Below are 13,390 nucleotides of genomic sequence, written 5' to 3'. Positions count from 1 at the left end.
ATATGTTTAATTAACAAAATGTCAGTGTGCGCTCCTGTCCGCGTGTGGTAGTGGTCTTCTTGTTTCCACGCCGGTTGAAGGGCTGCCCACCTCCTACACGAGGGCAAAGATCGGTCTGCCTCGCGTTGGATGTTTAAGGTTTGGGCGTTGCGTGGCGATGCTGACGGCTTCTGATATCAATAAACGATTGTAGTTGCCTTCCTTTTGTGGATTATTTTGGTGTTTGTGAGAAGTTCTTGCAAGGATGGTTTTTTATTGTGGGTATCACAAAGTGCTGGTGAATAGCACCTTGGTTTCTGTGGGCCTGCATGCGACGTTTGAGTGTAGTTGTTGTGTGTCCGATATAGCATTTTTGGGGGGACTGACATTGCTCGTCAGCACAGACAAACTTGTAAACTATATCAGATTCAACCCTCTTTCTACGTCGATGGAGCCGTACTATTTTTCATTACCAGTGAGGCCGTAAGATTTGGCTTGCAGTAAAATTCTTGCTGTTATTTTGTTATACGGTGCTAGGGGGGTGGTTCCTCTTGCAGTATACCAAGGAGGGCTTTCCTTTCGTCTTCGTGGTGTTTGTTGTATGATATCTGATGGTATATCACTATTTCTTTGTCTTTGTCTTGTGTGTTGTCCCTCGGGGTCGGGTTTGGAAAGCCTCTAATCTCTTTTTGACAACTTGCTGGATCATGTCATCTGGGTAGCCGTTATTTGTGAGCAGCTGTTGAACTCTGTTAATTTCTTCATTCGTCGCTTTCCACGTCGAACAGTGTGTTAAGGCACGTTTTATGTATGCATTTACCACAGACCGTTTATATGCATCAGGGCATTCTCCTCTAGCATTTAAGCATCTCCCAGCATCTGTCTTTTTAGTGTATACGGTGGTATTGTATTTGTTGTTTTTCTGGGTCACAAGTACGGTCCAAGAAGAGGAGCATTTTCTCATTACTTTTTTGCTACCGTAAAATTCAATGTAGAATTTGCTCGGAGTTTATTCACTAATTCATCTATGTCATTTTGTCGCCCTTTGTTGTGATAAAGATATCATCAATATATCTCCCATAGATTCTGGGTTTTGGGTGTTCTTCAAAAGTGACCTCTTCTGTGTGTGCCATGTATGCGTTTGCAAACATGGCACACACAGAAGAGGTCACTTTTGAAGAACTCCCAAAACCCAGAATCTATGGGAGATATATTGATGATATCTTTATCACAACAAAGGGCGAAAATGACATAGATGAATTAGTGAATAAACTCCGAGCAAATTCTACATTGAATTTTACGGTAGAAAAAAGTAATGAGAATATGCTCCCCTTCTTGGGACGTACTTGTGACCCAGAAAAGCAACAAATACAATACCACCGTATACACTAAAAAGACAGATGCTGGGAGATGCTTAAATGCTAGAGGAGAATGCCCTGATGCATATAAACGGTCTGTGGTAAATGCATACATAAAACATGCCCTAACACACTGTTCGACGTGGAAAGCGACGAATGAAGAAATTAACAGAGTTCAACAGCTGCTCACAAATAACGGCTACCCAGAATGACATGATCCAGCAAAGTTGTCAAAAGAGATGAGAGGCTTTCCAAAACCCGACCCCGAGGGACAACACACAAGACAAAGACCAAAGAAATAGTGATATACCATCAGATATCATACAACAAACACCACGAAGACGAAAGGAAAGCCCTCCTTGGTATACTGCGAAGAGGAACCACCCCCCTAGCACCATATAACAAAATAACAGCAAGAATTTACTGAAAGCCAAATCTTACGGCCTCACTGGTAATGAAAAATAGTACGGCTCCATCGACGGAGAAAGAGGTTGAATCTGATATAGTTTACAAGTTTGTCTGTGCTGACGAGCAATGTCAGTCCCCCCAAAAATGCTATATCGGACACACAACAACTACACTCAAACGTCGCATGCAGGCCCACAGAAAACCAAGGTGCTATTCACCAGCACTTTGTGGATACCCACAATAAAAAACCATCCTTGCAAGAACTTCTCACAAACACCAAAATAATCCACAAGGAAGGCAACTACAATCGTTTATTGATATCAGAAGCCATCAGCATCGCCACGCAACGCCCAAACCTTAACATCCAACGCGAGGCAGACCGATCTTTGCCCTCGTGTAGGAGGGCAGCCCTTCAACCGCGTGAAACAAGAAGACCACTACCACACGCGGACAGGAGCGCACACTGACATTTTGTTAATTAAACATATTAGTAATTAAATATATATTTATGTAAAATTTGTATATAATAACTTACTTTTAACTTTTGATATAATTTCTGTTAACATATTTATTTATTTGTCTTATTTTAGTTTCACTATAGTCTTTTGTAAATATTTAAAACTAGGTTATCTGGCAATTGTACTACCTTTCCGTCCTCATGACGTCACAAAACGCATGTAGGCTCAATAATTGTATCAGTACGCTTGATAACGTCAATACGTATAGGTTGACGAAACAGCTGTCGCGTTTTTTGTAAAAATACTGGAGTAAATGGAAGAACCCATTATGTGTCCATTAGTAACCTGAACAATGAAGTGAAGAAAATAATTAGAAAATATGAATCAATTTCAAAAAAGCTGGTAAACAGTGAAAAAGCCATTCTATTCAATGAATGTTGTATCCGTGAAAAATTGTGCCCTAGAAGTATTATATATATATGTGTGTGTGTGTGTGTGTGTGTGTGTGTGTGTGTGTGTGTGTGTGTGTCTCTTGCATACAGATTATTATGCAAGATACACTACAGTATATATAAGCAGTGCTTCTTATTAGGAACATGGTGAAATGAGATTTTTTTTATAATGCGTTATTCTTCAAGTCAAAAGATGATAAAAAGAGCAGATTCTTTAAATAGCAAAAATATTTTATATTTACAGTTTTACATTATGGCTTTGTTGTTTTCACATTCACAACAAATTTAAGAATTAAATTCTTCTTAAATATTGCTGTCAACAAATATTTTAGGAAAAGAAAATCTGCAAAGCCCTTCAATGATAAAAACTCCCTCGACATTAGTGCTTTAGAGAAAATAATACTGTACTTTCCTGAAAGTTGATGATTTTTTCAAGAGTAAACTGTAACAATAGAAAATACCAACAAAACTCAGATGGCTATTCAATAATATAAAGCTAGAAAATAAAATATCAAAATACAATGGCAATCATTTTACCATCTTGATCCCCTAACCAAGGCTTAATGTTGCTCAGCTTGACCATCCTAACTAGTGCCAGTAAGGGGGATGAAAGATTGTTATTTATATTCTAAAAAGGAATATTATTCAAGTTAAGAAAACATTATAGCATTAGGTAGCATTTTACCTTGAAAGCTTGTTGGAGAACTACATCATCATGGCCAACAGCCACTACTATAAGTCCTGGAATCACTTCATATTTAGTTGTGTCTGACTCAAAGTATGGAGTTAATATGTAATCTCCAGGTGCAACTGATGAAAATCCAAACACGCCATCCTTGCCAGACACAACATGGCATACAACTGGTAAGTCTACTGCATTCTGATATCCCTCTGGACTTCCTTGAATACAGACTGTAAAGAATATGAAATAAAAACATAAAAATATTACAAGATTCAGACATCACTACACTTTTACATTAGTAAGGAATAAATCTGAATTTGATTCAACGCATTAAATGCAACATATGAAGTTAGAAAATTATGGTAAGTGCGACTTTCTTTGAGTAATTCTCATTTACCTGGTACTGTGACATCAGGATCTTTAGCATGTAGAACAAAATTAACCCCAGGTGCTGGTTGGCTATCAGTTGTCACACTGCCAGATAAGCTGTATCCCCCAACAACAAGAGATGAACCAGCATCTCCATTTTCATCAGCAACCTCAACTTCAACCTGAATTTCAAAAGAGAGAGATCTAATCAAACATTTCCACTTCCACTGTAAAACATTGCACTTCCACTACAAAAACATTGAAAAATAAATCAATACTGAACAGTAAGGAAATTATAATTCTATTAAACTAAACTATACAAATTATAAGGAGCAGTCTGACTTTCCATTTGACACATTACTTTGCTTGAAATATCCATGAAAGTAAATATCAAACCATCATTATCAAAAGTAACCCCATTTCTAAATTCACTTATGAATGGCTCTGACATACATTACTGATCTGTGCATGCAATTTGCTTGCCTCAGCAGGTTCAAATGATGGTTAATGTTTCAAACAAAAGAACTTCTTGCAGAGGCCTTCGGCATACATGCTTAGAAAGATCTAAGTGAAACGGTGGTTAGCTGACGATGGGCTATCACTTCCCCCTTCAGGTGGAACCACTCTTACACTAACAAGATAAATGAAGCCAGCTGAAGTATGGGGCCACTTTAGCTTTGGGGCAAATGTGGATCCCTCTTCTGCCCACCTGACGTGCCAACAAATGTGCCTTTCTTTCTAAAGGAAGGTCACATATTCTGATTAATCTGTACAGAGGTGTAACCTGGACACTCACAGAGTCGCAGTGAAGACTTTATGAGCTATTTTTTTTTTTTTTTACAAGGGCCTGAAACTATGAGAAGTAACAATGAACTTAATCTAAATTAAACTAATAACAGTGCACAGTCAATTTACGCGTTCATTTAAGAATGTCCATGTTGGATGTGATGCAACAACAGAGAACTTTCCAGAAGATAAGGGGGTGAAAACATACGATCCACCTTCTTCCGTTTCTGTTGTTTGGATTAATGCATCCCCTCTGTAGAGAGAGACTGTCACACCTTTAGGACCTGAATCACTCCCAGCACTGACCACCTGATGATTTGGAAGAGTAAACAATAACATTTAGAAAAAGATAGGTACCGTATATACTCGCATATTATGCGACTTTTGAAACCTAATTTTGAAGCTAATTTTAAAGGGGTCGCATCATACACGCGGTATAAAATTAGCGTACCGTCTATGCTTTCCCAAATCGGCAGATCGCGATAGTTACTACCGGAGGAAAACAGTAGATCTTTTAAAAAGTTATGTTTTACTTGTACTTCACTATATCCAATAATAGTGTATGCATTCTCATATTACTATTGTATTTTAAAATACATAAGAGCAATCGTGCGCCATTTGCATTATTTTGGTTTATACAACATGTTTAACTGTTCTAGACTAACCATCTATAATTTCCAAATCAGTTAAGGCACAACACCGAAGGATTTTTACTTTTTGTTATACTCAGTAAAAGAAACATTTGTTACTTGAACTATTATTTTTCCTTTTAGGATACGCAGGTAAGTGAAAATTTATTAAAGTAAAAAAAATTGCATATAATTAATAAACTAAAATCCTCCAAGTCGCTCTCCGTGTCCGTATCATCAAATACTGCTCTGAATTCTTTGCCATCAAGGCAGTCATCATATTCGTCATCTTCCAGATCTTTGATCATTTCATCCTCATCTCCTGCATCTTCGTATAGGACATCGTCAATTCATATGGAAGGTATAGTCTTGTCACCGTGGCGAGCTCTCTGGCGTGGCTTTTAAGATCTGCCCTTATGCTAATTTTACAAAACAACAACACTGCCCGTGTGTGACAGACCTTTGAATGTCCTTGAGACAAACCCCGAGGCTATAATTATAAGATTATAAGGGTTTTTTTCCTTCCCAGTACTTTAATCTCCTTCCTATTCGGCCTCTCTCTCTCTCTCTCTCTCTCTCTCTCTCTCTCTCTCTCTCTCTCTCTCTCTCTCTCTCTCTCTCCTAAATCTTACAGCTGTCCGAGTGAGAGCTTTTTTATGGGACAACATAGGCCCGCATTTCGCATTTTCCATACCTATTTATTTCGTATACGATTGCCCTTTCTCGGCTGTGAAGTTGATGTCTGTCTATGGCTGTGAGATGACCAGGAATAACTTGTAAGTCAGTGTCAAAGTCACTCCACTCTTCAGTCAGGCCAAAACTTTGACCATATCGCATTCAAGCAATATTCAGTCATTGTTTCTATCTATTATTTTCTCAGAGAGAGAGAGAGGAGAGAGTAGATAGAGAGAGAGAGAGAGAGAGAGAGAGAGAGAGAGAGAGAGAGAGAGAAGAGAGAGAGAGTGTCTGCTGTCTGTATACGATTGTTTATTTTCTCACTCGTCAAACTTACTGTTATGCTTTATTTCATATTTCTTTGCTCACCAATTTATTCTATACCTACAATATTAAGAAATCAAGATATGTGTAGAAGGGAGAAATGCCTCCAGACTGTACAGTCAGTATGGATTTCAACGCACGTGGAACTGGTTGAAATATTCGCAACAGCACCAAAATGAGATGCCCTGTTGATAGAATATCTGACTTCGTTCTTGTTATTGCATAAAAAAAACTATCAATCATGAACCTACGTAATTTATTTAGAATTCTGCGCAACGGAAAAGATAATATTTGATATCTGTAATGGGAGAAATGGTTTTATCTCTGTTGTTGTTATAAATTTGGCAGATATGCGATCAAACACGTGGGTGGACCAAAACAGCCCAGCCAGAGAGCTCCGCTCATTTTGTAAATACTATTGTTTGGCGTGCTAGGCTTACCCCGATTCATTTGGGTGTGCACTACTCAAATAATCGCATTTTTCTTACTAATCCCAAGAGTTGACCATGGAAAATCCCAAGATTAACCAAAAATCCCAAGATAATAAAATAATTGACATATGCCAAGCTTTGGAGTCCTAAATATTTATTCTGTCTATCAGGAAGATACTGATAAATTGAATTGACAGTATCTTTCCTGAGAGAGAGAGAGGAGAGGAGAATAGAGAGAGAGAGAGCGAGAGAGATGAGAGAGAGAGAGAGAGAGACGAGAGAGAGAGATGATATTTCATGTAATCAGTAAAATACACTTATAAAAACAAAAAAAACTACGTACTGTATGCAAAGCACACACTCATCGTTAGCTTCCCGTGTGTTACGTGTAAACGTTTCATTCTAAGAAATTCACAGAGTAGTATAACTAATACCTGATTGGCTGGTTGGTAGCCATGGAGATCTGTTATCCAATGACTGCCCTCTGCTTCTGTTCTATTTATAGACATGCCGTGGATGACACTAGGTTTGAACGTTACCATGTTCGTGATTTTCTGACTGCTGACGGCAAAAATTACTCGATAATTTTCTTTATATAATTATTTCTTCGTGAAAACAATATAATATGATCATTTTAACTTTATTGTATAGTGGTATGAAAAATACCAGTGTGTCGTAGCGATCCGTCATCAATATAGTGGTATGAAAATACCGCATGGTGTTGTAGCGATACGTAATCACAAAGTACAAATCCTTTTCCCGGACCATCCTCAAAATTTTACGACTCTTCAACTGCAAGATCGATATGGTGAAATATATTATATAGTCATACTTATTGTTGAAATTCACAAGTTGAACTGCAAAACATTAGATTTTGATTGTTATGTACATATATTTTTTGTGTTTTACGGAATGTTTGTTTTGAAAATAATAGCTATTAGTGAACATATGATATTAATTGCCCCACTATTTTATTTTAGGTGATCTTAATTATCTCACATTCATGTAACAGTATTATATTAATATTTATTTAAATACAGTAATTAATAAATAACAATGAAAAACATAAAAGGGAAATTTTTTTTTCTGCAGTAGTGATGTTTGTTTGATTATGCATCTGACCTCACATTTCCGAAATTGAAAAATTCCAAAAACCGAAACATCGGAATGTGTGTGTACTACACTTTTAAACACGCACACAATGTCTACACATTTACTGATACCCGTTGGTGAAAGACTCAAATTACAGTATTTATTTCTGAGAGAGAGAGAGAGAGAGAATAAGAGAGAGAGAGAGAGAGAGAGAGAGAGAGAGAGAGGAGAGAGAGAGAGAGAGAGAGAGATGATTTAGGACTCCAAGGCGTGTTATTTTTACAATTATTTTATTTTCTTGTATTCTTTTTAATCTTGAGATCTTCTATTCAATTCTCGAGATTAGTAAGAAAATTACTGTAACTTCACTAGCAGCAGCACACATCTGAACGACTCGGCCATTAGCACGCTAAACCACCAACCTTATGAACTGACCTCGGAAAAGGAACTCGCATGATACATGAGATACATGACAAAACCACTGTTTATTGGTGAAAATTTTGGGATCGCATGATATGCGAGATCGCACGTTACTCGAGTATATACGGTAAATTAATATGTTTTTTAAAAGAAATTGATATTGAGAAGATTTCAAATATTTCACAGTAGTATTACATAAGTCCATTCAAGTAAATAGAATAAAACAGTTGTTAATAAGCCCTTTGAACCTTTTAAAAGACCACAAACCTTGCCAATTACAGCAAAACCCTGAAAGTGGAAGTTGATGTCTTTTCCCATGCTACAATCATCAGTCTCTCCATCAACCTTCAGTGAAACAGCATCTGGTTTAAAACTCCACCCAGACGGAGGGGACACCTAGAAAATAAATAAGGTACATAAAATTTATTTATTACTAATAACAAAAAGTTTGTAACAATATTCCCCTTAGGCACTAAACATGATATACAATTTGAAAAACATTTAATATTCAAGTAAAGTATAATAAACAACATTATCATATATTGGCTATAACTAATGGCAATTTATTACTTAGTTTGATAGCCATAAATTCGAAGGTACAAGCTAAAAATTAGCACTAACACCTGTCACTACTACTATACCATTTCCAATTGAAAAGCATTAAAATAATAGTTCAAATTAATTCATTGCAAAGTATATACGCAGTATACCTTATAAACAGAGCAAATGTCACTGATTAGAGTTCAGGGCACTGATTCTTTCATTTTCTTCTTCAACATTAGACATAATCATCAAAGTACTTGGAATTTTACATCAGATTTTTCTCTTCGGGGTTATAAGTGAAATATGTTCTCTACTCTCATTGTCTTGTGCAGTTTTTGGACAACTTCTCATCATGTCTAAGTGCTCATTTGTGCCCTTTTCCATGATTTATCATAGCATACTTTCATTTACCAATATTCCTGCTATCTCCTTTCATTTTCTACAGGCTTTCATAAACTTAGTTGTAAATCGATTTTCCTTCTCCTCAATGTTTTAAATACTTCTACAACCTTTCCTAATTATCCCTGATGCCACTTGATCAATTTCATATGGCAGATCCCAGGCTTCCTTCCTGCACTCCTTTCTGGCTTCCTTCACTACTCAATGGAAAACAGAAAAGGATTCAGAGCTGACCAACATTTACTTCAATTTCTATTGACACACCTGCCACCCTTTGTTCAGATTCCTATAATATGGCATGATAACATCAAAATCTCACTGAGTCTTTCTGTGGAATGGAAATTTTATAACTTGGTAAAGTTGAACAGTACTTACAACACAGTTAGTCCAACCCCTATACTTTCTCCAAACTTAACACTTTTCAACTCTTTTTCAAACAAATTTCATTTAGCCTATTACTCTCAAACCCAGGTATTTCCGGGTGGATGTGAACCACAACCAACACCCAGTGAATAGCTAAAATCCACAAATACTTAAAACCCTTTTAAAATTTGTTTATAAATGCCTATTATGATAGCTTGAACACCAAAAAAAAAAAAAAAATTTTATACCCCAGTATTTTAATAGTTTTATCACAAAAAATGCATTTACGTCAAAATCCACAAATAGGCGAGTCCACATATCTGGAACCACGAATAGGCAGAGGTCACCTGTACTTCTCTCAATATTTGTCGTCTTCAAGAAGCTTAAAAAATTTTCTGGAGTGGTTAGACAGTGCAAATTGCTGAAATTGCTTCTAAAATATTAAATAATTTAGACATCATAAATTACTTCTCCCCACTTTGGCCATTTTCACCTCCACTTGCAATACAGTTCAAAAACCTGTGATGCATTAACCTTTGTTTCCTTTTTAATAGGACTGAATAATGTATGACTTATTTCACCAGTTACTGTTTGGTTAAATCTCCTTTTCTCAACAGCACAAGAAGCTTACCAGTTTCTTACAGATACAATTTCAAACATTGTTCGACTGAGCTCTAGAAAACATGCTGCCATCTCTCAGGTAGCCTTGTTACACCTATCAGCCCACCTCACCTCTTCCCATATTTACTTTTGATATTAGTAATTCTCAGATTGCATGGTTTGGTGAATGTTAAATTCCTAAAATTTTTAAAACTTTGGACTTCTATCTTCTTCAACTGTTACGGAATCCGATAACCCTCCACCCTTTGAGGAGACAAGTCTTCAATCCCTTAAAGGTTAAGCCCCCTTTTCCTTGATTTCCCATATTTGTTTTACCTTTCTTCAGGCCTAAGCTTGGGTTGCCTACCCCACTGGCCATTGCATCTGAAGAAAATAGCATGTCACATCTAACCACAAAAGAGTAAGACTTGAAATAAAAAAGTTAAAGATCATAATGATATACAGTAATTCAGTTTCCTAAACTATATGTATATTCTAAGGCAAAAGAAAGCAAGAAAAGTAGGAAAATTTACCAAAGCACTATAGTACTCCAGATTTAACTTACACTGTAGTCATTAAATTTCTAAAACAATTCAAACTAGTATTAAGTAGAGTATAATTAACTGTGAGAAGAGTACTACAAGGATTATAGTTTACTAACCTTGATCACATATTGTCCTTTATCATATAAAGGTATAAAGTAATAACCATTATTTGGGGCGCACTCTGTCTCATACTTTAGATTTCCTTGATTTGTAAACCTGAAAAATAATCACAAGTATACCATTTAATTGTCATATACTATACAACAAAACATATAAAAATTTTTTACAGGGTGAATTTCTCAAATCACAATTTTGGGTCAACACTAATCTCTAACATGATATTTGCAAAGGTTAACATGAAAAAAAATGTTTCTGGAAAATTCTGTCTTTTGTCTTGGTTATCCTATAGTGTACTCATAATAGTACATTAAAAGTACGGTAAACAAGTATTTTGATGCAGAGTCTAAAGGTTACTAATAAGTGAAGCAACTTTGGAAGGGCATATTGATTGATTGATTATTGACTGATTGATTATGAAATTTTGGTCTTGAGGACCAAGCGCCAGAACATGCTGATGTGATGTCTTTCATGAAAATTTGTTAGCTTATATTCACAATTTCCATACATAAATACATAAAAACATTTTCAAAAATTTTGTTTGACAGATAAATACCTTTGTTACTGCCTGCTCATTGTAAACAAATCCAGGGGTGAACCAATGTTTAAAAGCAAAATTATTTATTATACTGCACTCATATAATAGGTGTGATCTCCCTTGTAGCCTCATACTTAAAATGTCATACTTACGTAACCTGACATTACCTAGAAAAGATATGAATCATTATTTTATAACTCAAATTTTGTATTTAAAGCAGTTTGGAAGACTCAGTCTAGTAACAGTATACACTGCTACTTTTACATAACTTTATAAGCTAATAGAAATAGCCATAATACATTGCATTGCCTACAACCTACATGTTGTAGTCAATATAATATTAAGGAATTTGTTAAAATGCCAAGAGTAATCGGTTAGGCATAAGTTTTCTGTAGGTGAGCTAGAACCGAATCTTCCAATGATTGAACGGAGTATGTACATTTAAGCAGTTTGGTGGGATCTAAGGGGATGAAGCCTTCCATGCCAATATAGCTATAGTAGATTCACATCAACCGTGCATTTGATGTCTAGGCCAGTCCCTTACGATGCTCCTGATTGGCTGTTGATAAGCCAATCACAGGGCTGGAAACTCTCAATCTCTCTCGAGAGTTCACATAGGCAGGATGTATGTTCCAACTCTCCTGAGGTATACGTCTTTCAGGAGAAGTGGAACAAACATCCTGCCTATGTGAATTCTCGAGAGTGACTGAGAGTTTCCAGCCCTGTCATTGGCTTATCAACAGCCAGTCAGGAGCATCGTAACGGAAGGGCCTAGACATCAATATACTATAGGGCAATGTATAACTAACTGGTAAGGGTGGTTTGTGCTTCCATTGACATCAACTCGACAAGGCTTCTCAAGTAATTTTGGTTTGTAATTCACGGGGTAATTTGTGGAAAAATTAATTTCTCACAAGATGTAACAATGGAATTACAACAAAGAAATGGCAAAGGGCAGTTATGGGAGGAGTGGGAGGCAGTCAGATACGTTATGACTTGCTAATCATAAGGGTGATCTTTCCAAAAAACCAAAACCCACTTGGGTATGGAGAAACACGTTTAATCATGGGTAAAACTTGTCCTACCTATAGCTAGCAAGTTTAAAATGCACCACAGTTGTACTTTATTGTGGGTTAGGATTAATACCTATCTTTTCAATATCCTAATAACATTCAGTCTCATAATAATTTTTTTTTACTGTCTGAGTACATTCACTGTTGCTGTTTAATTACATTATTGTTTAGGTTGGTGCTAATCATTTATTGTTACTTTTCCTCAATCATACCCATCATTTTCTGCTGCTGTTCCATCCATATATAGTATACCTACCTACCTACATGGTATTAGGTACCTAGCCCTATCAGGGATTAAAAAAGCAGCTTCACCTAACAATTAGGTAGTAGGCTAGGTAGTAGCTAGCTATCTATACTAGGCTAGTAGTAGTACCTAAGTGATAAAATACACAAATCAAAATATAGGTAAACAGTTACCTAACCATCTGCGCAATCATTTTGTGTTAGTATTTTGTCAACAGGCTGGGTGAATTACTACCCTGCCTTTAGCCTATAACTTCGTTGGTCTTTAAATTGCTAAAAAAAAAAAAATAGGTTATGCTCTCTCCTTGTTAGGAAGCCTATTGTAGAATTTAAAAATATGGGCTCTTCCTTTTAAGGTATATCAAAGAAAGCCTATTGAAGGATTAAAGTATATGTTATATTGGATAGGCAGGGCTAGGCTTCCTCGACTTGGGTAGCCAATGCTAGCTATTGGTTGTGAAATTCGCCGGTGGTCAAGAACTAGTACCTACCTAGTAGTATGCCTAGTCTATTCTCGGCACGATACCTAAACCTTCGGTTATTTATATTGCATACATCCGTAAAATAACCGATAAAATAACCAGCCTAAGGGTTAAAATAATTCAAATGGCTATAAAAAGAAGTAATATCCAGTACAAATTTGTTATTACTGCCCGGCAAGTCGTGAGATCTGTTACAGAGAATCGGACACACCGAAAACAAGAGAAAAATACTCACAATTTAATTCCTACTTGAGCATAATTAATTTCTACGTCGCTCCTTACATATCCGCCACATCCTAAAACATCTCCATAACAAGAGCCACTTAAAAGCGTCGAAATTAAAAAAGCCGAGAACACGAATACATCTAAAGCCATGGCTCAGAATGCATGTAACACTAACACTCTTCTGTATCGGACACTCAAG

The 13,390-nt window shown here is 36.4% G+C and overlaps 1 protein-coding gene across 2 annotated transcripts in view; it reads right to left on the bottom strand.

The window, feature by feature from the left end:
* Window positions 1-13,390, bottom strand: part of LOC135222696 (BOS complex subunit NOMO1-like) — a 28,583-nt gene extending 15,193 nt beyond the window's left edge. Inside the window, exons 1-7 of one of the 2 annotated variants that reach the window (XM_064260882.1) lie at window positions 13,202-13,338; window positions 11,187-11,335; window positions 10,630-10,729; window positions 8,331-8,459; window positions 4,622-4,801; window positions 3,735-3,888; window positions 3,341-3,567 (exon numbers count right to left, since the gene is read on the bottom strand). In XM_064260882.1, coding sequence (XP_064116952.1) covers window positions 3,341-3,567; window positions 3,735-3,888; window positions 4,622-4,801; window positions 8,331-8,381 — 612 coding nt within the window. In that variant the 5' untranslated portion in view covers window positions 8,382-8,459; window positions 10,630-10,729; window positions 11,187-11,335; window positions 13,202-13,338. Of the gene's footprint in view, window positions 1-3,340; window positions 3,568-3,734; window positions 3,889-4,621; window positions 4,802-8,330; window positions 8,460-10,629; window positions 10,730-11,186; window positions 11,336-13,201 lie in introns of both variants that reach the window. The other variant, XM_064260881.1, reaches the window with a different exon arrangement.

Source organism: Macrobrachium nipponense, chromosome 8 (genome assembly GCF_015104395.2).
Source record: "Macrobrachium nipponense isolate FS-2020 chromosome 8, ASM1510439v2, whole genome shotgun sequence".
NCBI lineage: Eukaryota > Metazoa > Arthropoda > Malacostraca > Decapoda > Palaemonidae > Macrobrachium > Macrobrachium nipponense.
This window is presented reverse-complemented; position numbering and strand designations above follow the sequence as displayed.